At 39.5% G+C, this 22,688-nt stretch overlaps 3 protein-coding genes, 1 long non-coding RNA gene and 1 pseudogene across 4 annotated transcripts; 1 reads left to right on the plus strand and 4 right to left on the minus strand.

Moving 5' to 3' along the window:
• The first annotated feature begins 3,123 nt into the window (after positions 1-3,123).
• Positions 3,124-4,802, plus strand: LOC145898722 (uncharacterized). The gene is made up of 5 exons (XR_014402442.1): positions 3,124-3,237; positions 3,357-3,394; positions 3,455-3,489; positions 3,610-3,684; positions 3,751-4,802. It is a non-coding gene; the product is annotated as an uncharacterized LOC145898722 (long non-coding RNA).
• LOC145897904 (ectonucleotide pyrophosphatase/phosphodiesterase family member 7-like) lies at positions 4,770-8,084 on the minus strand (annotated as a pseudogene).
• Positions 8,085-12,604: 4,520 nt separating this feature from the next.
• Positions 12,605-15,700, minus strand: LOC145898715 (beta-1,3-N-acetylglucosaminyltransferase lunatic fringe-like). The gene is made up of 8 exons (XM_082987296.1): positions 15,439-15,700; positions 15,036-15,084; positions 14,802-14,844; positions 14,406-14,468; positions 14,210-14,330; positions 13,892-13,992; positions 13,381-13,546; positions 12,605-13,222 (listed from the first exon to the last, which is right to left on the minus strand). The coding sequence occupies exons 1-8, from the start codon at positions 15,697-15,699 to the stop codon at positions 13,082-13,084; spliced, it is 945 nt and encodes a 314-aa protein (XP_082843422.1). The 5' UTR covers position 15,700; the 3' UTR covers positions 12,605-13,081.
• Positions 15,701-19,385: 3,685 nt separating this feature from the next.
• LOC145897905 (GLIPR1-like protein 1) lies at positions 19,386-20,153 on the minus strand. Its single transcript, XM_082986360.1, has one exon. The coding sequence runs from the start codon at positions 20,151-20,153 to the stop codon at positions 19,386-19,388; it is 768 nt and encodes a 255-aa protein (XP_082842486.1).
• A 246-nt stretch (positions 20,154-20,399) lies between these two features.
• Positions 20,400-22,649, minus strand: LOC145898720 (GLIPR1-like protein 1). Its single transcript, XM_082987302.1, has 3 exons — positions 22,292-22,649; positions 21,635-21,934; positions 20,400-21,071 (listed from the first exon to the last, which is right to left on the minus strand). The coding sequence occupies exons 1-3, from the start codon at positions 22,523-22,525 to the stop codon at positions 20,787-20,789; spliced, it is 819 nt and encodes a 272-aa protein (XP_082843428.1). The 5' UTR covers positions 22,526-22,649; the 3' UTR covers positions 20,400-20,786.
• Positions 22,650-22,688: the final 39 nt, after the last annotated feature.

The following is a 22,688-nucleotide window of genomic DNA, read 5'->3' on the forward strand; positions in this document are numbered from 1 at the left end:
GAAAATTCGAAGGCATGAGCAAATTCTAGATCGCTGTCACCAAGCCATATTAAGAACAGAAGGCAAATGTTTTCTTTCACCAACCTCACCCAGAATACCCGGCATTGCACCGGCATTTGTAACTTCCAATTATATTGGTGCAAGTTGCATCTCCGCTGCAATTTGCCATTCCGCCATTTACACATTCGTTTATATCTGTAATAAATAAACATTGTATGCAAAATATAGCTGCACACCCTTCCAAATTCGCGTTTTAAAAATCTTGCGAAAACTTGTTTATAGGATCCTGCAACTATGAAATTGAAGGTGTCAGCATGGCAGTTCTAGTAATAACATAGATCGTATTCTGATGGTAAAGACAAAATTTACCAGCCATTTGCATAATGATAAATTTCACAGTGCAATTTTTTATTGGCTAATCGTTCATTATCAAAATTTAGAAATATTTGTATTAATGCTACCTTCGCACTTAAATCCATTTCCAGAATACCCGGCATTGCACTGGCATGTGTGACTTCCATTGGAATTGTTGCAAGTTGCATCCCCACTGCAATTTGCCATTCCGCCATCTGCACATTCGTTTATATCTGTAATAAGCAAATAATGCATGCAAAATATAGCTGCAAATCCTTTGACATTCGCATTTTTTGAAAATATGCCAAAACTTGTTTATAAAAAATCTTGTAACGTTGTCCAGAAGGCGTTAGCTTGGCAGTTCATATTGCGATTTTTTTTGTTAGTAAATCGTTCGTAATCGAAACTTAGTAATGCTTTTAATAATGTTACCTTCGCACTAAACTCCATTTCCAGAATATCCGGCATTGCAATGGCATGTGTAACTTCCTATGTTATTGTTACAAGTTGCATCCCCACTGCAATTTGCCATGCCGCCATCTGCACATTCGTTTATATCTGTAATTAGTAAACATTGCAAGCAAAATATAGCTGCAAATCCTTTGACATTCGCATTTTTAAAAGTCTTGCGAAAAAGGCTATATTGTTGTTACCAGTGGACGTTCACCTGTGCAAGTGGTTCCGTTTCCAGTATATCCAGTGTTACATGTACAGTTGTACGATCCTGGCAAGTTATAACAAGAATCCGTGTGCACTCCGCGTGTGTTATTGTCCAGACATTCGTTGATATCCATACAAAGATCACTACAGTTCTAGATTGTTTGAATGGATGATTTTGGTACATGGCTGTATGAATGTTAAACACCCTATATATACAGAACGTAAAATGTAAAATCTAGTTAACATATCATCACGACAGACTTCTAATAACCATTCTATATAGGGTATGGTATATGCATGTATTTGATAATAGGATTCCAAAGAACGTAATCAAAAGTTTTCATTACAAAACTACACTCTTTTCCAATGTTACACCTTGTTTACCTGTGCAATTTGTTCCAGTTGGTATTAAGTTAGGCGAATCGTATTCCTTTGTGCTTGTATCCAGGTAACCTGATTTACACTGGCATCTGACAATTGATGCACTTACATTCGTACAGGTGGCGTTGCTGTGGCATGGATTTGCAGTGGTTTCACAAACGTTTGGAACTGTTTAATTCAAACACCGTCATGATTTTCCCACAGTATTGTTGCTGAACCAAGCCGATGGCATGAAAAGAACATAAAACAACAAGGATCTTACTTAAATGAAAATATGTTGATTGGCTGTTATCGTCTCTAACCAGTTTTGCTGTAGAAAGGTAGACATGATCATTCGTGAGTGTTGTGAAATTAAGACAAGACTTGTCTTAATAGGCATGTGCCAGTGGCGGTGCGCGGGTTGCCCTGGGCTTTGCGCGCTCTACGCTTGCTTGGGTGGTTGGCTGTGTGCTGTCGCGCACGTGTTCTGTTGGTGTAGTTTTTAGTTCTCGTCCAGGTGTGTGTGCTGTTTTCTTTCGACCAATTTGTTTTTCAGTTGTTCCTTAGTTACAGTGACTTAAAGCCTCATTTAGGAAATCAACAATTTAACATCATAACAGTGAGTAAATAAAAAACTAAAAACATAACGACGTTCAAATTTTTCATCATGTTGTAACTCGAACAAGCGTAAAGTAACATAAATATATGCGCGAATGTATAGCTCGATAAGATCTAACTGTAAATTTGTTTCTGTAAAGTAAATTATTGCAACACACATCGGATTATTATTATTTTCAAAAATTACCAGCATTTTGTCAGGCTCTTTTGCAAATCCAGCAAAGACACAGCACAACAGAAGAGCAAACGTCACTGTCCCCGCCATTTCAATGCCAGGATATCGATATCAAGTGTTAGCAGCGGAAAAATAATAAGCTCATGAAGTTAATTTAAATTAAAGATAATCTACGTTTGCAACGTGCTACACAATGGAACGCACTGCTGGAGTACATGAAAACACGCACACCTACGCATGAAAAGTTAATGTTTCCGGAATTACACGTTATATGACATGGCGTCATAACCACCTGGAATATTCCCCATGACTAAACTTAGTTTAGAATTACCACGGGCGTAAATGTCCTGAATAGTGCAAATTTTTAGTTGTCACGTCGACTTTGGTTTTGTTGATTCGGTTTAAAAAAAAAACATAAACTGCGGTCGATTAAAGCATGTGACAGGCTTACAAGTTATCATTCACGAGGCAACTACAAAGTTAAGACGAAAAACACGGTGGAATTTGGCTTCAAAAAGAATGGGGTTTTATTCGTGCGCTCTGGAAGCGAGGGCGGTGTATGCAACTTTCTGTTGACAAAATACTCCATGGGATTAACGGTCTGCGTGCCTAAAGCTCAGCTATATGCTTTGTTATGGACGGTGGGTTTTATTGCTGTGTTAAGGTTTAGAACAGCTGTAAAAATTTTTAAATAAAATTTGGGTGTCAATGTACTATGTAGCCCATATACTGTTTCGTATTGCATGAAACGTGCGTAATACATGCGTTTTTCTGAACAAAAGTTCAAAACTTCTGACATGCTGATACAAAATCCACACGCAAGGTCAAGTGTGGCAAGGTGTTACTATTTTCTAGCAGTTTTGTTACGGTTGATCAACAGTGTGAGAAGGGCCACAACGTACAGAGCGCCCGTCACGAACAAGCGCATCTGAAAGCTGTTACATTGCTCTGTGTAGCCCTGTAAGCGCTGTATTATCAGTAAATCGTACTGCTGCGCTGTTGCCAACATGACTAAATTACTGAAGTTTGTAATATTGTTAGTTGTTGCCTTTGGATTCACTCGTCAGCAGGTAAAATTATAAGTGTCTCAGTTTTGATAATTCGTTTGTTGCATTTTGTAAATCGTGACTTCACATTTGGGAGTTTTGCTTGAGTAAGTCTGCAAGTTAACCATTTTGATATATTTTAGGTTAATGGGGAAATGAGCGCCTTGGATATTGTAACAAGGTAAAGTTGTCGCAATGTTAATGTAAATAAAGAGTAAAAATAACTGACTTGTATTTACAGCATGAAGCAAAAACATTCAACTGAAATTGTGCCAGGTAAATGACCAAAACTTTTCAACACTATATTAATTTGATGTAAATCCTAGACAGGAGTTGACATATTTCGATGAAGAAATTTTCTCGGTGTTTACCTTTAAAATAAAGCTTAATTTTTAGACCCAAGAGAAGTGATACACGGAGTTGTGACAACTACACCATCGTCTGTATCTGTCACGTTCGTTTCAAACCCATGTGAGTTTAAAGTTAACGCCAAGCAAACATTTTCTTATATCAACCCAAGCTTACTATTATTTTTAGACATTAACTGCACACAATTCTGCGAGGAAAGGGAGTGTTCACTCAGAAACAAGGAACCCTGTTCTTGCTGATATTTGGAAATTTTGTTACCCATTCGAGGATGTCTCAAATTCAGAAGCGCCCAATAGCAAACTGAATGCTGTCCCGCATTTGCGTGACGCGTTAAGCATTTGTTGGCAAAGACATGTCTGTACCTTGATCTTCGCAACAGTGTGTTTGTGTAAAACACGTGCGCTAGTCGCTAATGCCACAGATACGTAGGACGAAGGTTGCCTGTGTCAACACAGCATGGCTTGACGGAGATAACGAGCTTGACACGTTTCTATTGTGTGTTGATTTGTCGCCATCCAGCCTTGTACACAACTAAATGTAGAAAGCGTAAATTGGCAACTTATTTTTGCGGATTTCTTGCAGATTATCTGCTTTGTTTCGTAAAACACACTTGTTCAAAGTTGAACATATTTGTGATACAAACAGTGAAGATAAAATAAGTTCAAGTTCCTTTTTATACATCCACGTTCTATTGATATAAAAAAATCTTATCGAAATATTTTCGCTGGATTCAACTTCTTTCCAAATGTTAGGTTTTGCTTACAGTGAAGTATAATTGCGTTGGTGTCCCAACTGCTATTCTCCTGTGTGTTGCAGATGCATAAAGATTGTGACAACGACTTTTTGTTTAAAAATCACATGTATACATTATCATTTGTGTGTGTGAATTTAAATTTGCTGGCGTTCATGATGCTTAATACTGCATACGTGTTTTACTTTATGAAAAAAACCTGTTTTTGTGAAACCGCTTTACTGCTTCACCTAGTAATGTGTAAGTAAAAAAAAAAAAACTCCATCTTTACGTTTTTCAAATATTCCTTTATGTTTACATCCCCTTGTTTATGTAAGACTGTGTTACAAGTTTTTTTTCAAGCCAAAACTAACTTTTTAGACTAACACTCAAAAAAATCAACCATTCAAACAATGATATTGGTGTATTTATTGATTACTTCGCATTTTAATCGTTGTCATAAGATTAGCACAAATGTTACAATGTTGATAAAACGGCGACAAGTACAAGGCTCATTTGTAAGCTTGCCGAAGGCAAAAAAAACAAAGCCAGAATTATCGAGAGTTTTCGAAAGAACATCCAACGAGCCGTTATTTGGAGCTGGCTCCAAACCCAGCAAGTGACACATCAATGGGTAAACATTAACTGATTCAAATCCATCGATTTCGTAGTTTTTCTGTGTTTTTTAAATAATGGAATATACGTGTATAATCAGAATAACAGGTACCTTGAACGAGGGACCAATGCTGTAAAAGGAAGCTCTCATTGTTTCCAGATCATTGTCGTAACCATGATCGCCGCGATTGATTGTGAAAGGAATTTCAACCTGTAAGTAGTAACGTTCACAACCCAAAATTTTAGAGTAAATCAAATATAGGGAGCTTCCTTTTAACCTTGGCTGTTGGTTTTGCTGTCACTCAAAATTAAATTTTTTTTTAGGCAGCTGAAAAAAATTTTTTTTGGGCAGTTTATATTGGTTCAACTTTACAGTAACCCTTGTCGTCACTGTCCGTTGTCAGTGCTCAATAACCAAAACAAAGTACAAAGTACCCACAAAAAAAGTGTCGTGTAGGAATGGCTAGTATCATGCCAGACTGGAAAAAATGTCGTGCGCGGAGGATATATCCTCCACGCACTTTTGCGAAAATTCGCCGATGATCCGCGCAATATTAATTAGCTAATGCATTAACATACAAAAAACGTTGCGATCGTCCGCGCAATTAACGATCGCCGAAACGAAATCCTCCGTGCAAAAAACAACATTTCCAATCTGGGTATCATGCGGTAAAAAGTTTTTGGCTCTTTATCGACACCTACTGGCGAGTTTTTTTTGCCGCAAAAACCACGTGCGTGCAAAATAAAGCTAACATTTGTGGCGAAAACGCGCCTTTAGTCCAATATTACTAACCGGGTATATTACGTAACCGGGGTCAGCTACCACGACTATGGAAGTCACTCTATCATTGTTCTTATAATGCCATCGTTCTGGCAATTCCTCTTTTTTGTATACGCTCATTGGTTCTGTGGCAGACGCCTCTGCAAAAAAAATCACAGTTTATGTTTTTTGTTAAAAGTTGATTTTGATGGAAACTGATTCATTCAACTGATTTTGTAGTCTTCCTTCCTTTTTCTGCCACTAAAGTTCATTAAAGTTACCATTAAAACAACGTGGAAACAACATATAATATCGCAAGCCAAAGTAATGTCGCCCCATTGCGAAAAAACTTGGCGATGAGTTATAACAATGCTATGTGATCATTTAATCACTATAGATACACATGGCATCAAAATTGATGGAAATTAAAAACAATGGAAAAATAAATATATAATTAGCTTTTATTTATCCACAAAAACATGGAGCAATTCATTTACCTTTCAGTGCATTGCAAATGGTGTCGATTTTGCCAGGCTTAGGTTCGATAACCGCCAGAGGAGCATAAGGAAACATGAAATTAACATCAGTCTGCATGTTGGTGTAGTTTAATAAGGATATTTGCTCGTTGGGTACATAAACTTCTTGGAAGCCATGGTCGCTGTTGGAAAAAAAGGTTGTTATGATGTTAATTGTTTATATCATACACGAGGCTTTGACACACAGGTCAAAACAAAACTGTACATAGGCCCCGGACATGTATTTTGCAGTTGCTCCTTAGTTACAGTGACTTAAAGCCTCATGTATGAAATAATTCTTAGGTTTCAGTTCTTAAGTTTGGGAGATCACCATTAAAAGTGAAAACAAGCTGCTTATGCCTCATTTGAAAATCTTGTCCCAAAAATAAATCGCAGAACAAGTCCTGAAAGTGTAGTTTGAGGATAGATGAAGTTTAATGTCAGCCACGCATCGTCCAACTACTTTTTTTTGAAGCTGTGGAAACCATGCCATTTGCCTCGTGGGCCATAGAATTTTTTGTGCAACGTCGTAAGCCGACGCCTGCAGGAAGGCAGTTTCTGAGCCTAACTTTATTTTCTAGGAGGCGCTGTCGTATAGAATTGGACAATATTCCGCTAATATATGCGTCTTTAATATATTCTTGTCGATAAACCTCAGCGGTCACCGACTTAAAATTGCAGTCTTTGCCGAGATTACAAAGTTTTTGCAAAAACCAGCAAACAGAAAGCTCATATTCACATTTCAAAGAAATTCGCGGGGGCAAAATGAATCATGTGAGCGCCGAATTAACTTCTGGGTGTGCGTTTAAGTTGACAAAAATAATCTCTTACTTATGACTGGTAAACATAAACAAACACACAAACACGATTTAAGGCCTAAAATCTGTTCAAATTTCAGCAGAAATGATTTTGGCAAGGAAGCACTATCAGCAATAAAGCAATGCACGTTACTAAAGTTCCAATCGAGTGTATGTTTATTGTAAGTTTACTTATTTAAAAGAATCGCATGTTATTGGCTACTATACCTCATAAACACGACGTTTAAATGATCAGTCAGACCGTACTGATCAATTTGGTCCAGCAAATGAACTATAGTGCGACTTATCAGAGGCATTAGTTCCTCCGCGATTTCAGGATCGTCCGGACCAATTCTATGACTTGTGATGTCAGGCTATAAGAAATATAAGAAGATGGGCGTGAAAATATAGATTAAGTTTTCACGATTTTACGAAAAAGCAGGGAAAGAGAAAATAACATGCGAGAAGAAAATGGAAAATTAAATTATTCCTGTTTTAGCTAAACACTATACCGAGAAAATAGTCAGGAGTGGAACATGTAATGTCAAGAGGACTGATAAAATCGTGAAGGTTATCAAGTCAATGAAAATGCAACTTTCTCATGGATTACGTTCTGCTGCCTGTGTTGAATCTTGGGAAGAAAACGTCATAGCATTTGGCGACCAGTTGGCAAAGCAATGATCACAACATTACAAATTTATACCTGTTCAAAGTACAGAGCAACCATATCGAGGTTTTCCTATGTAAACCATTTCATAGTGACGTCAATTCTCTCGTGCCATGCAACTTCGTCTGTTGGAGTATCTGATGTTTCTAGCACTTGGAGGGTTGCTCCAATCCCACTCATATTGGCCGCACTGCCGGGGAACAAGTTTCCGCCACTTCGAAGTCCCTGCAAAAACAGTACGAAAATAGGGTTTGCCTTTCTGGCAGTTTCCACCAGGGACAATTGCATGACAAGAAATGCCAGGAACCCCAAAGCATTCACTAACGCTTGCATTGTTCATGTGCCACAGAAACACTTTCTTTCAGCTTCCTTTCAACTCCACTCGCATACTAACGTTGTTGAGGTGTATGGCAAGCATTTTGATGTTCGTGATTACATGAGTTTTAGGTTTTTTATAGCCATATGGCGGTTGTAAATGGCTATAAAAGCGAATGGCTTTACGAGGTTAAAGGTGGACACTTTGTTTTGCCAGTGATGCTAGTCCGCGTGTGTTAACGATTTGATTGACAAACCATGTAGGTGGTCGATTTGATTCGTTGCTGTTGTGCAGCTTGACGAAGTATCCGTAAAACGTGATTTGTATAGTGAATAGGTGGTTAGTTCTTAACATTAGGTTATGTTTGTTGTTGTAAGAGCTTCACAGTTAAGTTTGAAATTCGTATAAAACAGCTCAATGCGCAGTACTGATCCATTTCTATGCGACCTTCCGTCATCCATCTGCAACAAGGCGTGGCAGTTTTGTTCAGCTCCTTTGTCGCCGACTGCGATCTCTAATCAATTGCAACGATCCCTGACGATCATCCAAAAAAAGAATTTCCGCCATCGGGCAACGAAAACCTTTTTCATTTTTTTATGTTCTGGATTGAAGAGGATATCATCGGTACTGGTATCATGTTCTTGCGCAAGATCCGGACCATTGTGACACTGCTGTAATTTTATAGGAAGAAGGGAGCTGGACGTGATTATGCTTAAAATTCCTGGGTGGTCTACTGTTTAGTTTTTTTATAGCATCAGTGTGCTTTTGGACAGACAAAACTTACGTAACAAATAACGCAAAATACTCGAACTATTTTAAAATGTTATGTCAAAATAGGCGTTTTTATAAAATTTATATTTAACTAACAGAAGTCTACATTCAACAAAAAAACAGATTCGGACATTTTAAACGAAACTAGCCAAATCACAGGGGTAATTTTGTTCTCCCTAGTTTTTACCTTGCGTTGACTAAGAAACACGAAACAGACTTAAAGTCATTTCTCATGACCACATGCAGACAGCTCGTGATTCGTCTGTCTCGCCGCATATCTTTCAACAGATAGCAAATACAGCAGGGGGCGGCATGCCATGCTAATCTACTCTCGTTCGGCACCACGCTCCCAACGCGTGGCACGGATTACGACATTGGAAAATTCAGTTGAAACAAAGTGTTCATTTCGATGCCTCAACTGAGCGAACGTCCAATCGACTGGGCACGGGAACAAACCTTTGAATTAAAACTGCACAATATTTTGGACAAGGAAAACTTTTTGATAAAATGAAAAACAATGGAAACCATTGTGTACATAAAGCTGTTTCTAGCACATTATTGTTGCAAACTTGTATGTACTTGGTTGCAACATTTATTAGCAGTTGCGCAACAGGGTGTTGCCGAAAAATACCCGATACGCTTTTTTATTGTGTTTCATGCCCACTCTTTACATGAAAACACTTTCTCGTTGCCCACGAAAGAATTCTTTGCACGAATTGACGTACGAGAAGGGCGGATCTCCTAATACGTAATTGGTACTGTTTACAATAACGACCTTTTCCTCTTATTTTTACGCGCGTTTTGCGAAGTTGTCTTGCACGAAAAAGGCACCCAACGATTTTTTCTGAAATACGGATCCATTGTGGGGTGATTCAACATTTTTGAATTTTAATTCGTGAATGTTTAAATCCGATACCCATGCAGCAAGGAATAAATCGCATTGAAAGCATTAATAATAACATGACGAACCGTAAACCCCTTATACCTAATAGGCATTTTATTACATGATTGTTTAAAATTTGGCGAATCTAGTATTCGTTGGATAAATTTTAGCTGTAGCAAAATTGTAGCATTTGAAAAACTCAAGCACAAAGTTTGGGAATATAATGTGGGCACTTTTGTTTAAGTGGATGTTGGACACTTTTTGGATCATACTACAACTGCCATTCTATCCACTTTAGATGCTGCTTTTTTAACCTATTCCATCGTACCTATAAAAATTTTGTTTAAAAAATGCATCACAAGATACCATTCAGTAAACATAAGAAGTTTATGCTCAATGTTTATTATTGCACGTCAACGTGTTGATTTGTCAACGTTTTGCACCCTAGAGCAACAAAAAGGCTTTTTGGATCGATTCCAATGAATAACTTTACGTTCACAATTCACAACGGTATTTGTGACATTTGGGGTTACTTTTAAAAAGATTTTTTTGCAGTGACAGATTTACAACAACAAACGAGTTGCTAAGGCCAACCAACCTTTTTCATCACAATGTCCTTCTCGACGGCTTTTGTCGACAAAAAGGGTGAGACGAATGACTTTTTGGCAGGATTTGGGCGCGGCGTGGCAAAAACGAACGAAGAAACGAATTGGCAGTTGGAAGTTGACTTCAAAAGAGATATTAACCTTTTGTGTGGTAAAAGCGTCGGGTCTGGCGGACCAATTTAACTTTTGAGTGTTCATGTCATTTCAGCGGAACGTTTGACGCACACGATACACGAGATGACGAATTCTCGAATAATTTTTGCGGGAAACTTAATCTACCCAAGCTTCAAAATTTATACAGATCAATATCAATCAAGTTATTTGCTAATCCTCATATAAACATCTTTTATTGCTTGCGAAAATTGATTTCGGAAGACGTTTCCTATGTCCCTGACGAAAAGCACGAAAACGCACGCTTTGTGCGCAAGACAAAATCGGACTAGTATAGGTTGAATGGAAGGGAACATAAGAACGGTTTAATGTTGTTGACGCTTTGTATCAGCGCACTATATTCACGACAACTAACCGTACACTTGTGTTCCGGCAGCCTTTCTTTGTTTAGTCCTAAAAATAGTTCCCAACTAGCGTGACAAGTTCTCGCAGTCAGCAATCTTTTTCTCGTCAAAAATCTGACAGAAGTCATTTCTCGATACACAAACGAGAAAAGAATTCCGGGCCGACAGGCAAGCGCGACACGCCCGCACTTTTTCTGTGAATAGTTCGGGGAAGGGTATCCAGTTATAGCAAGACCGGTCACCCGTGTCCCCGTTTTTGCGTCATATACATTGACGCCTATTGACGAATAACTCGCCCCCAACCCTAACCCATTTTTAGTTATCCGCCTCCTATAACCAAGCGCACCTGAGGATTCCAGTGGATGACGTGCTGTGGCGCAAAAACGTTGTGAAAAGAAAGGATGCGTTTCTAAAGATGCAATTGACGTATTTCATGACACAATACAATTTCAATAACCGGTAAACATCAATTTGTTAGGATTTCCTTCTCGTTTTGGATGAATGAATGTGCTTTAAACTATGCGACCCTGTTGGTTTTGCTGACAGACCAAGTCGATAACCACTAGAACAGAATAAATTTCTGCCTTCGTTTTATCTGGCCAAAATCATAGTGCATAACTTTCGTTATTACAGAGGGCCGTTTGCCAGGCGTGTACCATAAAAACATATTGCACGCCATTTTTATGAAGCAGAACACAAAAGCAATCGCATGTAATCAATGTCAATTTAAACAAAACTTAATGTATTAATGCCAAGACAATTTCTACATGCGCCATGTCTCTTCAAAGAGTTCCTCCAACTCACCGTTTCTCTCGATCCTCCATAAATGTGTCGTATGTTAGTCCAACTTTACAGCACAGGTCGTATCTGATAAATAGCATTAAAAGGTCTAAATTTATTTGCATGCCTCAGAGAAAGTTACTTTCAATAAACTCACAAACCATTGGTGGACCCGCATTTGCTCGTCACCAATTTGTTTCCTGAAAACAAAAGTTGAGAATCGTGGTAATTGATGGGGAGTAAACTTTATTTGGGTTATTATGCTTTTCGGCTTTATCACACTTCTGCGACTCGTCGCTGATTCCATCGACTGCTTATGGGTTCCAGACATTGTAAGCGCGATAAGGTGGTACGTGTTACCAGTCGAAAAACCTGTTTTTCGTTTGAAAAATTTTTCAGTTTTGCACCAATGTACATAAATTGATTGATCACATTGTGAGATTGCTTCAAAAATTAATAAAATATTTTCCTCCCGATTTGAAAGTGAAGCAGCTGCTAGCGACGTAACAAAAGTGCAGTGCAAGATTAATTTTCGGGCAATTCTTCCGCATTTCCTGTTTCAGTTTTTAGCCACATTTTTGAATTTTGAATGGCGCTGCATACTGAATAGAGCTTTGCTAACGTCACAAGTATGATAAGAATGCCAGGACCAACGACATTATGGAGGACTTGGAACATTGCGTTTGACTGTTATGACCAATTAGTGTGATACTCTGCTATAAGTGCCATAAGCGGATGCAATTTTTACTTGTTCACTGAAACCAGGTGTAAATTTTATTTCAGTGCCCAAAATATCTAACAAATAAAACTTATAGTCGTGCTACTGTCCACCTGACAAACGTAGGTGGTAGGAGAATCGTGGGAACGTTTTAGCACTGTTTTCCGCTCGCCTGGAGATTATACGGTGCAACGGAAATGTTGCCTCCATTCAGACGTACAGTTTCCCGCGTAGGCTAAACACCCACGATTTCAACCATTTTTGTCATTCAACAATAACTTTATCTCTCAAACAACCGTAACAGTCAGACCACTTGCATTGTTGAGCAAAGTAGTTTTTGGATTGCCTTGTGTTTATTTCGATAGGCATATTTAAAGAAACAAGGCAAAATTAGCGTTATGTTGTTGATATTGAAGTTGCATAGTAAGGATTTCAAAACAAAAATCACAGAAAAATGAATTTTTTAGTAAAATCAATATCCCATATCCATAAGTACCAGAAAAGTTATTTGATAAATTTACTTCAGGGAATCATGAATCACCCCTTAATTATGCAAATACTATGTGCTCAATACAGTGGCGAACACATGCGTACATTTGTTACACAAGCTATTTGTGTAGAAACAACAAGCATTGTTGGCAAACTACTTGGAGCGTATAAATAAAGACGAAAGCCGAAGTTAAAAGCATGGATAAGGCAAGCGTTTCAAACACCCAATAGTTAACACTGATGAACATAGTATAGGGTTTAAAACGTTTGCCTCACCCATGCTTGCCAGTATAGATGTATAGCTTTGGTTTTCCTCTTCAAAAGAAAACAGTAGTTTTTCACTTTTTCTTGCATAGCTCGTCGTATGGGTAAAGATGACAATGTAGAGACAACATTCTCGTTGGGTCTTCCTTCTTTGCAAACACGGCGTCGATTTTATCCAAGTCTAACACATTTTCGTCTCGGTAGCTGAATGTGACCTGCACACGTACAAGTGAGGCGGGTAAAAGGGTTGACAACACTTTGCCTATCACAGAGTTAAAAATTACGAGGCCAAGTGTCGCAAACTGTTCGGTGAAATGTGACATTGTGCTCTCCAGGTGCCCTTTAATGGTACATTTTTTACACAGAATCACACCTGTTTGTGTAAGGTGTCCGTTGAAAAGTTTCTGAATGCCTCAAAGTGCGAATGGAAAAGCATGGATTCGGTCAAATTGACCCCAAGGAGAGCTGTGATGACGAAACCAACCACGCAATCGTCGGCAGCATTAATCTCCCGACACATGAGTGGGAGAGCTTCTTCCCTAAAGCATGCAACTAAATAAGTCCTTTAAAATTGGTGATGGGGCTTAGAATTGTTAGAATTGTAATAGGGATTGAAGCAAGCTAGTTTTTTGGGTTATAGCTGTAACCTTTCAAACATGAAAGGAGTTTTTCGTTCTGCGACTGGCAAACAATAAGCCGAACCTCTTTGAAAACAAAACATGTGGAAAAATCAATGAAACCTTTTAAACATTGGAGGCCTTTAGAAATTGTGTTTACTTTTCACGCTTTACTCGCGCGCAATGTTTGGCACGGACTGTCGGAGTCCACGCCAATGGAAAAGCAAACAAAATTATTCACTAAATTGTAAATCAATGATTACTCACCCTATCCAAGGCCTCATTCGTTGGGCCAACGGTCTTGTAATACATACTCCAGCCCCGCCTGTTCCAAACTGGTATTCGTACATCCTTGCCTTGTATTTGGACTGCACAGGATTAATTGATATTGATCAATGCCTCGATAAAGTTCTTGACAGTATTTTGTTTTGTTATTTTTAAAAATATTTTTTTTGGATTTAAAAATTTAATTGACACTTTTTCTAGTCGGTTGCGTAAAACATATTGCTTGCGTAATTGGTATAAAAAGACCGAAAGTTATCTGGGGCGGTATACAGAAATGCCGAAGCAGATAAGTGTATCTACCGTAAAATTTGGCCTGCTCCTTCTGCCTATGTAAATATCATCTTTCCAGTCAAACTGGTTGAGAAATTCCAAAAGTACTTCGACATGAACGTAGTTGTCGTCGTCGAAATAACACCACCACCTAATCACAAGAAACTTTTAGTTGTTTTACACAAAGAAACTTCAAAATACGAATAAATTTATTGACCCGACTTACTTTTTTTCTTTGTCAGACATGAATGTGTCGTACGAAAGACCGACTTTACAACACAGGTCGTACCTGCAAATCACAAATCAACATCCCCGTTCAACATCAAGTTATTTTGCACAAAACAACAGAACAGTTTGAAACACCGTGTAGCATTCTGAATTAATTATTTCAAACATGATTTTGCAACAGGGTCGTATGAGTTGGTTTTGCAAACCTGTTTAAAAGAGAATTTTTTTCGTGACAGCAAGAAATACAGAATCGCTCGAAAATTACGTTTTCTTAGCAAAACCAAATGGGCTCGCGGCACATATGAAGCCCTGGTATGAGTTACACGACAGTACGAGGAACAAATACAAAAATAATAGTACAGTGTTTGTTTTGATTATCACCACATATGCTTACAGTCCGTGTGAAGATCCACATTTGCTCGTCACCAGTTTCTTTCCTGAAATAAAATACAAACACCAAGATGTTGATTACGCATTAAGCACCATGAGTCATCTAAAACATGAGTTTACTTGTATGTGGCATACACTTTGTACATAGAAATAGTAAATCTTGTACTACATCACTAATAACCGTGCTTTGTTCGCTTTTACTGAAGTCAGTTACACGAGTTTATACATTTCATATCACCTGTTTTGTTATCATACAATTCGTCATTCTCGTCAGTTATTATAAAAACCTGAAAAATAATTACAAGTATAATTAAATATGGGCTATTTTTGGATATTACGCAGAACAGTAATTTATATTCTGAGAATAAAGAAACTGGCCCATATTGTTATTAACACTGTCATGTTAAAATAAGACGTTTCGACAAAAACTTATGTCATCATTAGTTTGACTGACGCGATTGGTGTAGCTCCATCATTAATTTATATATATTGGAACAATTCAACCAAATCGGAAACACCTTTCATATCAACAGAATTAGTCATAAAACGTCGATCTACCTCGTCTATCGTTATGCCTGCTATAACATTTGTACTTTGCCTAAATTATAACTCTAAGGACCAAATCTCTATTTTAAATTCACCTGTCCTTCGGCCGTCTTAAACCAAGTCTTTAAAACAAGCTCAATCCTTGATTCGTACAACTTCTTGCTTGTTTTGATGGTAAAGCAAACGTCGTTTAATCCGACTCTCGATTGGCTGAGCTTGCTAATCCAAAGGCAAAAACAACTTCCAGCCATAAATATGGCTCCCAACAAAGTTTTCTTTTTCAGTTTCATTTCTTCACTGCTTTTCTTGTTAAACTTTCCTTTTTTTACCCTGAACCTAAAATGTTGGAATATCATGAATTATTTACAAGAGTCGCAACGTTGCTAGACCGAATTACCCAATTATATCAGTAATAAATGGCTCATACTGGTTGTGCCACCGCGATGGTATGGCCAAACAATATTGACTTAATAAGGGTGACTCCCGATGGTAAGCCTTTTGTTAAAAGCGCTGGGTGAGATATCTTTTGTCGATAATGTGCGCAAGTTTCATGCGCAGAGAGGCTGTTACACAGGGTTCAAGGAATATTTGTTAGCTTTCATCATAATCAACATTTACGGTGCAGCTTTATCTTCGTGTTTGTCCAGACGAAGAAATATATTGCTCAGGTAAATAATAACTTACATGTACATTAGGTTTGCAGGCTTGGCAGCCCAGGCAATGCAGCCTAGCTGGATTTTTCCGACAAGTAGGATAGATTTGTAAAATCAAGCTCCCGGTGAGGTTTAAACTCACAGCCCTGGGCTAACCAGGCCCAACGCTCTACCACCGTTGAGATTTCCTACGTATATGAGAAGGTTGCCTGGTCGGTTGTGCGCTTGCGCACCAGTGTACCTTGGCCACGATATACCCCGTGAAACCACTGAGTTCCTGTAGTTGAGTTGGTAGAGCGTTGGGCCTGGTTAGACCAGGGTCGTGAGTTCAAACCTCATCAGGAGCTTGATTTTTCAAATGCAAACCTAATGATCGCGTTACGTTAGCTGCGATTGCCAAGCAAGGACCTACGCAGTTGGGCGATCCTGCCTATCATGCCATTGCATGTAATATTACTGCGTTAACTTACATGTATATACAGTTGTACCTGACTAACGTGCTGCAAAAAATCCCAGTATAAGCTGTAAGATTTATTATCAATCACGGTCAAACCGGACCTAAAACGCATTTCCTCTATTCTCATGCGTTGATGCCAACCGTTTCCTGCGCTACCTTGTTGAAAAACGCGGCCACCACACCAAACCACACGTAGCCTACATCAGCCCTGCGATGCACTGATGGAAGATCTCTGTAGAATGTAAACGGACGCCATGTAATGGCCGTGTACCTTTTGCGCAAAACATGAAACTATTCCTGGCACATAATTACATACACGCTTTGTTTGTTCACAAAAAGTGCTGTTACACAACCTGAACGCCGTCTCTTACATATTTAAACCTTAACTGAAGACAAACAACGACGACCTTCCAAGCTTACGTTAAGGCTGTTGCCCACTGTTATCTTAAACCCACACGGGCTTACAATACAACGTTTATTTCAAACCATTCCATTACGTTTTAACATTCAATTTCGCACTCATCAGAAAAAACAAACAAAAAATAAATGTGAGATCAGATCGCAAAATATCTGCACTGAAAGTAATTCGCAATCAACCCTAACCGAGCCCGCAAGCCGACTTTCCTTTTTTCCAAGGTTTATACCAAAGAGCAGCGACCTTTCCTTAGTCGCACACCAACGCCAGACTCTGCAAGATCTCTTCGGACCGTACTATTCCACATTCTTTTCCATTTTATTCACTGTTTGTATACTTGCTAAACCTTTTTTTCTTATCAGAATAGTATTCGTAGGAGGCTGAGAGCAGGGTGTTTTGGCTGCCCACGGACCGCAGGCTGTCTTCCTGTAGATTCATCAGCGGGAAAACTAACTTAGCTGACACCGAGTTAATGCTTGCCCTTCGATGGGTTTTGCTTCTGCCAGCACGTGGTCTCCTTCCATGCAACCTGTCGCAATCCATCACCTCCTAGTGCGACGGGCTGAGAACGTACGGCAGACGGTGATTCTCCGTGAGGAAATCACCTTTAAAGTGCATATGACACGTAAAAATAAAACATGTTAATAATCAAACTAAGAGATGTTCAGAACTTTTTCAGGCTACTGGTTTCTGAGATACAGATGATCAAAGTCGCACTTTTGCCGCTGCGAACGAAATCGTGCGAAAGCGAGATATTCTTGCGTGACCTCACAGAAGGCGCTTCGGTCGTGCGCGAGTGCTGGCAGCAAGCCTCATGCGTAGGAATGGAAGCAAAGAAACGCACCATTCCCGTCTTATCGAAGTACAGAGTTATGTCGTTTCTGCTATACCCTATGGCCTTCCGTTAATTAGGGACAAATAAGCCTTTGATTTGTGACGTCACAATGACATATTTTTGTGTGAAGCAAAACCCTGTCCTGACCTTTAAGGTAACATAATCTGTGGATTCTCCTTTGTTTGAAACTATTCGAAGTCTGCAAAAAAGGCGCCTTCTCCTATCTAAACAATGCATTTTTTTGACGCAAGTGCCTTGTGTGAAGTCCTTTTCTTCTTAGCGCAAAAGGTTTACGATTTTTGGTCGCCGCTATTTTTCGTGCAGTTTTCTACATTTTCTAGTTGACGTAGAACCGAAAAACTTTTGATATATGTTTGTTGTAGATGTACCTTTAGTTTTACGCAAAGTTGTCATGGCCGTGTCATATGCACTTTAAGCAGGACACACACTGGGAAACGATTGCGGCTGCGTCCGGGGAATCCCCAGACAGTCTGCGGCGCTTTTGTGCGGCTGTACGGGTGTATGTGCACCTAGCGTATGGGACACACACCTGCAAGGCATACCCACATAAGGGTTAACTCTATTTTTTGTATTACATCAAACAATTCTTTACAAAATATCAACTTGATGTTTTTTATTACATGGGCGCCTGACTCGACAACCTTTATGGTTTCATCGGTGCCCATGCCATATTATTTCTTTGTATATTGTTCATCTGCGTAGTTGTTTTTTGGCGCAAAATAAACATGATGTGATTGAACATTTTGCCTTTTATAGTTGTAGGATAGATTAAAGTATATTATATAACGAAATACTTTTAAGGAGAATCTGTGTAGGAGATTACGTCATCCATTACTGATATCAACACAGACATTTGAGATCGTAAACACAAAACAGCAAGTGACGTTTCCCAGTCTTGTTTAACAACAAGTTATAAAACCCTAAAAATCTGTCCACATATAAAAAACGTAACTTTATTCCGACGTTTCGTCTGTTATACAACAAGGCTTCCTCAGGATAATGAGACAGGTACAGCACACAACTAACGCCAAAAAACGTGCCAACACAAAAAAGGGATAACGCTAGCACCGCTTGTGAAATCATGTGATGTATAAAAATGGGCGGGAAAACTACAGTCACAGTAAGTTATTATAGAGCACCGGGAAGTAAACGCACTGTTCCCTATCATTAACACAGCGATTGTTCTTGTGGATGTGGAGCGCTTCTAGGAAGAGGCGCTTTGTGTGACCCACCTCCTTTTCCAAAACCTAGCCTTGTCGAAGGCGATCTGATGACCTTTTAAGGCAGCATGCTTGGCTAACGCTGTCTTATTTGCGTCTTTCGACGCAACGTCGCGGCGGTGCTCCTTAATTCTGGTTTTCAAGTTCTTCCGGTTTCCCGATGTAGACACCCTCGCACTCTCCACATGGAATTTAATAAACCACTCCTTTTGGTTCCGCTACCTCCATGACAATGGGGTGCAACAAAAACATTATAGTAAAAAAAACACTTGTGTCCAGCTATTTAGTGCAAACTACAATAGTGTGTGGATAATGTGGTTTAATTGCGAAACCCTTTTAAAAACGCAAACCCTTTAGGTTGATGCCTTGTATTGAATATAGGAAATTTGTGATACAACGCATGAAACATCTCACTGCGGTTCGGGTTTAGAAATACCGCCTTTAAATTACAATAAACAACATCATAAGCTGTCCAACGACGTAACGAAACGGCGAAACAGCGAATATTGAGAATCCAGAGTTACCCAAAATAGGCGCAGTCACAGGGGGTTTAGCCACGGTTGAGCCAGCAGTGATAGGGACAACGTCTGTGCAAAGGCCATCGCCGCAGTAGGGATACCCCATGGGACAGGCTAAACAGGTCATCCCATCATTGTACGGTCTTGAGCCAATTAAGTTGCCAGCCGGGCCGTAGTTACAGACCAGCAAGATGGAGATGACCGAACCCATGTTATCGCAGGAAGTGATGCCACACCCCAAAAACGCCGACGTCGCCCACACCACTTGCGTGTAGTGGCCACAAACCGAGGAGCAGGTGTTGCTCCGCAAGTTGTAATTCAAACGTTCCTCATGCCACCCCGTCAACAATTCCTCAATTACGTTGGTCAGGTTTCCTGGGTCGCCGACGAAAAGGGCAAGGTTCTCTCCTACGCTTGCAAACGACACACCGAAGGTTCGGTTTGGGTTGTGGTTAAACGTGCATAGCCTCGAGTAGGCATGTGCTACTCCCGCAAGCTCCTCACTCCAGCTAATTTCTATCATATTACTCGCACTGGGTTTGACATTTCGTCTAATGTTGTTATGGAGGTTGACAGCCAGCTGTCGCAGCTGTACGTCGAAAGTCAGTTCTTCCATTTGGATGATACGCTTGTCCCGCGAAACCGCGTCCTCGCCCTTTTCGGCGTTTACACCGCAGTGGTTCTGTAACATAGCCCACAACAACACCACGAAAACACAAAACATCATCTTTCTTAACATGTGCTGAAATATACGCAAATACAGTAAACTTTTCTTTTCCACGGATTGTTTCAGGACGTTATTATTTTATTTGCGTTAAATACGTTTTGCTGCTCAAAGTTGTCCTTGGTGGTCTAAATAGCTAACGCCCACTGCTTGTAAATTTCCGGTTTTGAACAGTTTATTCCGCCAAAACAACTAATCAGCATTTGTCACAATATTATTAAAACAGGATGTTGTTTCATATTCGAAGTGACAATGTACAGCATATGTCGCCGCGCGGCATGTTATATGTTACGCAAATCGGTACATAACGCAGAGTAGGCCCACAATAAACATTTTCTCCACATAGCCAGTCGAATTGTAAGTTGAAGTCCGTCAAAATACACATTAAATTATCATAACGTCACAATTTTTTCGTCTATCGGTTTTGCAATTTCTTTAGTTTTGTTTGTTGGGATACTTGCAGACAGGATAACAACGCAATCTTTTTAAATTTTTTGAAACTACGTACTTTTGGCAGAGCTGCACGCGCAAGCGACATTTAAACAAGCATTTTCTAGAGCTTGCATATACACGAAGCAACGTAAATCGACCCTTCACTCTTTAAAGAAAGCAAGCAAGCAACAGCAAAGTTACAAAGATGCACAGTGTAGAAGCAGGTGCAGAAGGCGCGCTGTCCGTGCAAAGGTTTTTTTCGCACCAGAATCCTTTGGGACACACGGAGCAATACATACCCATGTCGTAGGGCTGCCTTTCATTCTTGTTGCCCCCAGGACCATAGTGGCACACCACGAGCTGGCCGACCGCCCAAATATCACCGTCCCCGGTGTCAATGTCACGGCAAGTGGTGATACCGCAGCCGACGGCGTAGCTGTCGTCCCAAACCACCTGTGTGTACAATGGCAACTTGCTTAAAGTCATAAGGTTTACTGACATCGCAGCTAGGTAATTGCAGCCAAGCAGGAGAACAGACATTTTTCCTGACAAGACGGTGCAACAATAAGTCAAATTGCGTCGAATTTTTTGGCTTAGGTCAAAAATGCCAAAAAATGGTCATAAACGGGTCTATTTTGCCGATCGACAATTGATCGGCAAAACTGCTGTGTACGCTTGGCACACATTGACTTGGCCTTCGATCAATATATGATGACTGTAAGGAAGTATAAGCCTTCAGCAGAAGGTGATTCAGCCTTAAATTTTAATAGCACGCATTTTTTCTGTGCTCTTCAAAAAACACGTGAAAATTGTAAAAGGGTACGATAAACCGAAATAAATTGTACCTTTTTAAATTTTCTTAAACCATTATGTTTGAAATTTCTTCTTCCTTAAGGATGATTGATGGAATATTAAACTATTTTTCGCGTGTTCTTCACTGTTATACAATGCGTATATAACAAAAAGTGTCACATATTTATATAAACCTGTTCTGTAGACTCTATTTCGGCACATACCTGTGTGTAGTGGCTGCACACCGCTGTGCATGCGAGCGTGTCGTAAGTGAAGTTGTATTTCTCGTCGTCCCACACAGTAATCGCCGTGTTCAGGATCTTGAGCGGTTCAACCTCGGGCGAGCCGACGTACAGATTCTCGCCAACCCACGAAAATTTGCTCGACTTGCGCCCGCTGCTGTGTTTGTAAATGCACTTGCGCGAATACTCCTGAGCGGCAACTCCCAGCTCCTCGTCCCAGCTCATCTTCTGCAGGTTGCTGCCGCTTGGATTGGTGTTTGATCTGGCCGCGTTATGTCTCACCTTCACATGAAGAAAAGTTAACTTTCTGATTTCGGAATATTTATAAAGATGGTATTTGGATGAGACTGAACGTAGCGTTGTATGTGAAGGGCAATGTCAATAGTCTCCAAATGGTTAAATTGTAAATATTCTTATCAAAGAAAAAACAATAAAATCGTGTTGTTTCACACATCTTATTTTCTTTTTACACTGTCACAGGTAACCTCACATACACAAACACAAATTATATAGGTTTCCTCTTGTTCATGAGCAAAAAAGTATACAAGTTTCACTGTACACAAAGTTTATTTTTAAACACCCATGTATTCATGGGCACCACTGTGGTGATATTGTTTGAAGTATTCGTTATCGTCTCACCACTGAGTACTTCTTTTCTCGGTCGTTCAGAACTGTAGCGGTGATAATGGTCAGGTTTGCGCTGTTTTGTTCGACCTCCTCACTTCGGTACTGGGAGCTTTGCAGGAGAACACAACATACAAGCGCCGTCAGTAAAGACCGCATTATGTAAATTACAACGCCAATAGATTTCCTGTATATTGAAAAGGATATTTGCATGAGTTTGGTCTTGGATAGGGATACATAATGATGCATTGCAGAGAGGGGTGCCTATAACTGTTGAATGAACAGTATTAAAAAACACTTTTTAATTTCTTTTTCTTATAAAAAGTGGAAATATGGGTGGTATTTGGAAGTACTACATTTTAGGAAGTAACAATTTGAAAATTAACCAAAACCAAACCCAATTGTATTCAAT

Source organism: Ascidia mentula, chromosome 4, assembly GCF_947561715.1.
Source record: "Ascidia mentula chromosome 4, kaAscMent1.1, whole genome shotgun sequence".
Lineage (NCBI taxonomy): Eukaryota > Metazoa > Chordata > Ascidiacea > Phlebobranchia > Ascidiidae > Ascidia > Ascidia mentula.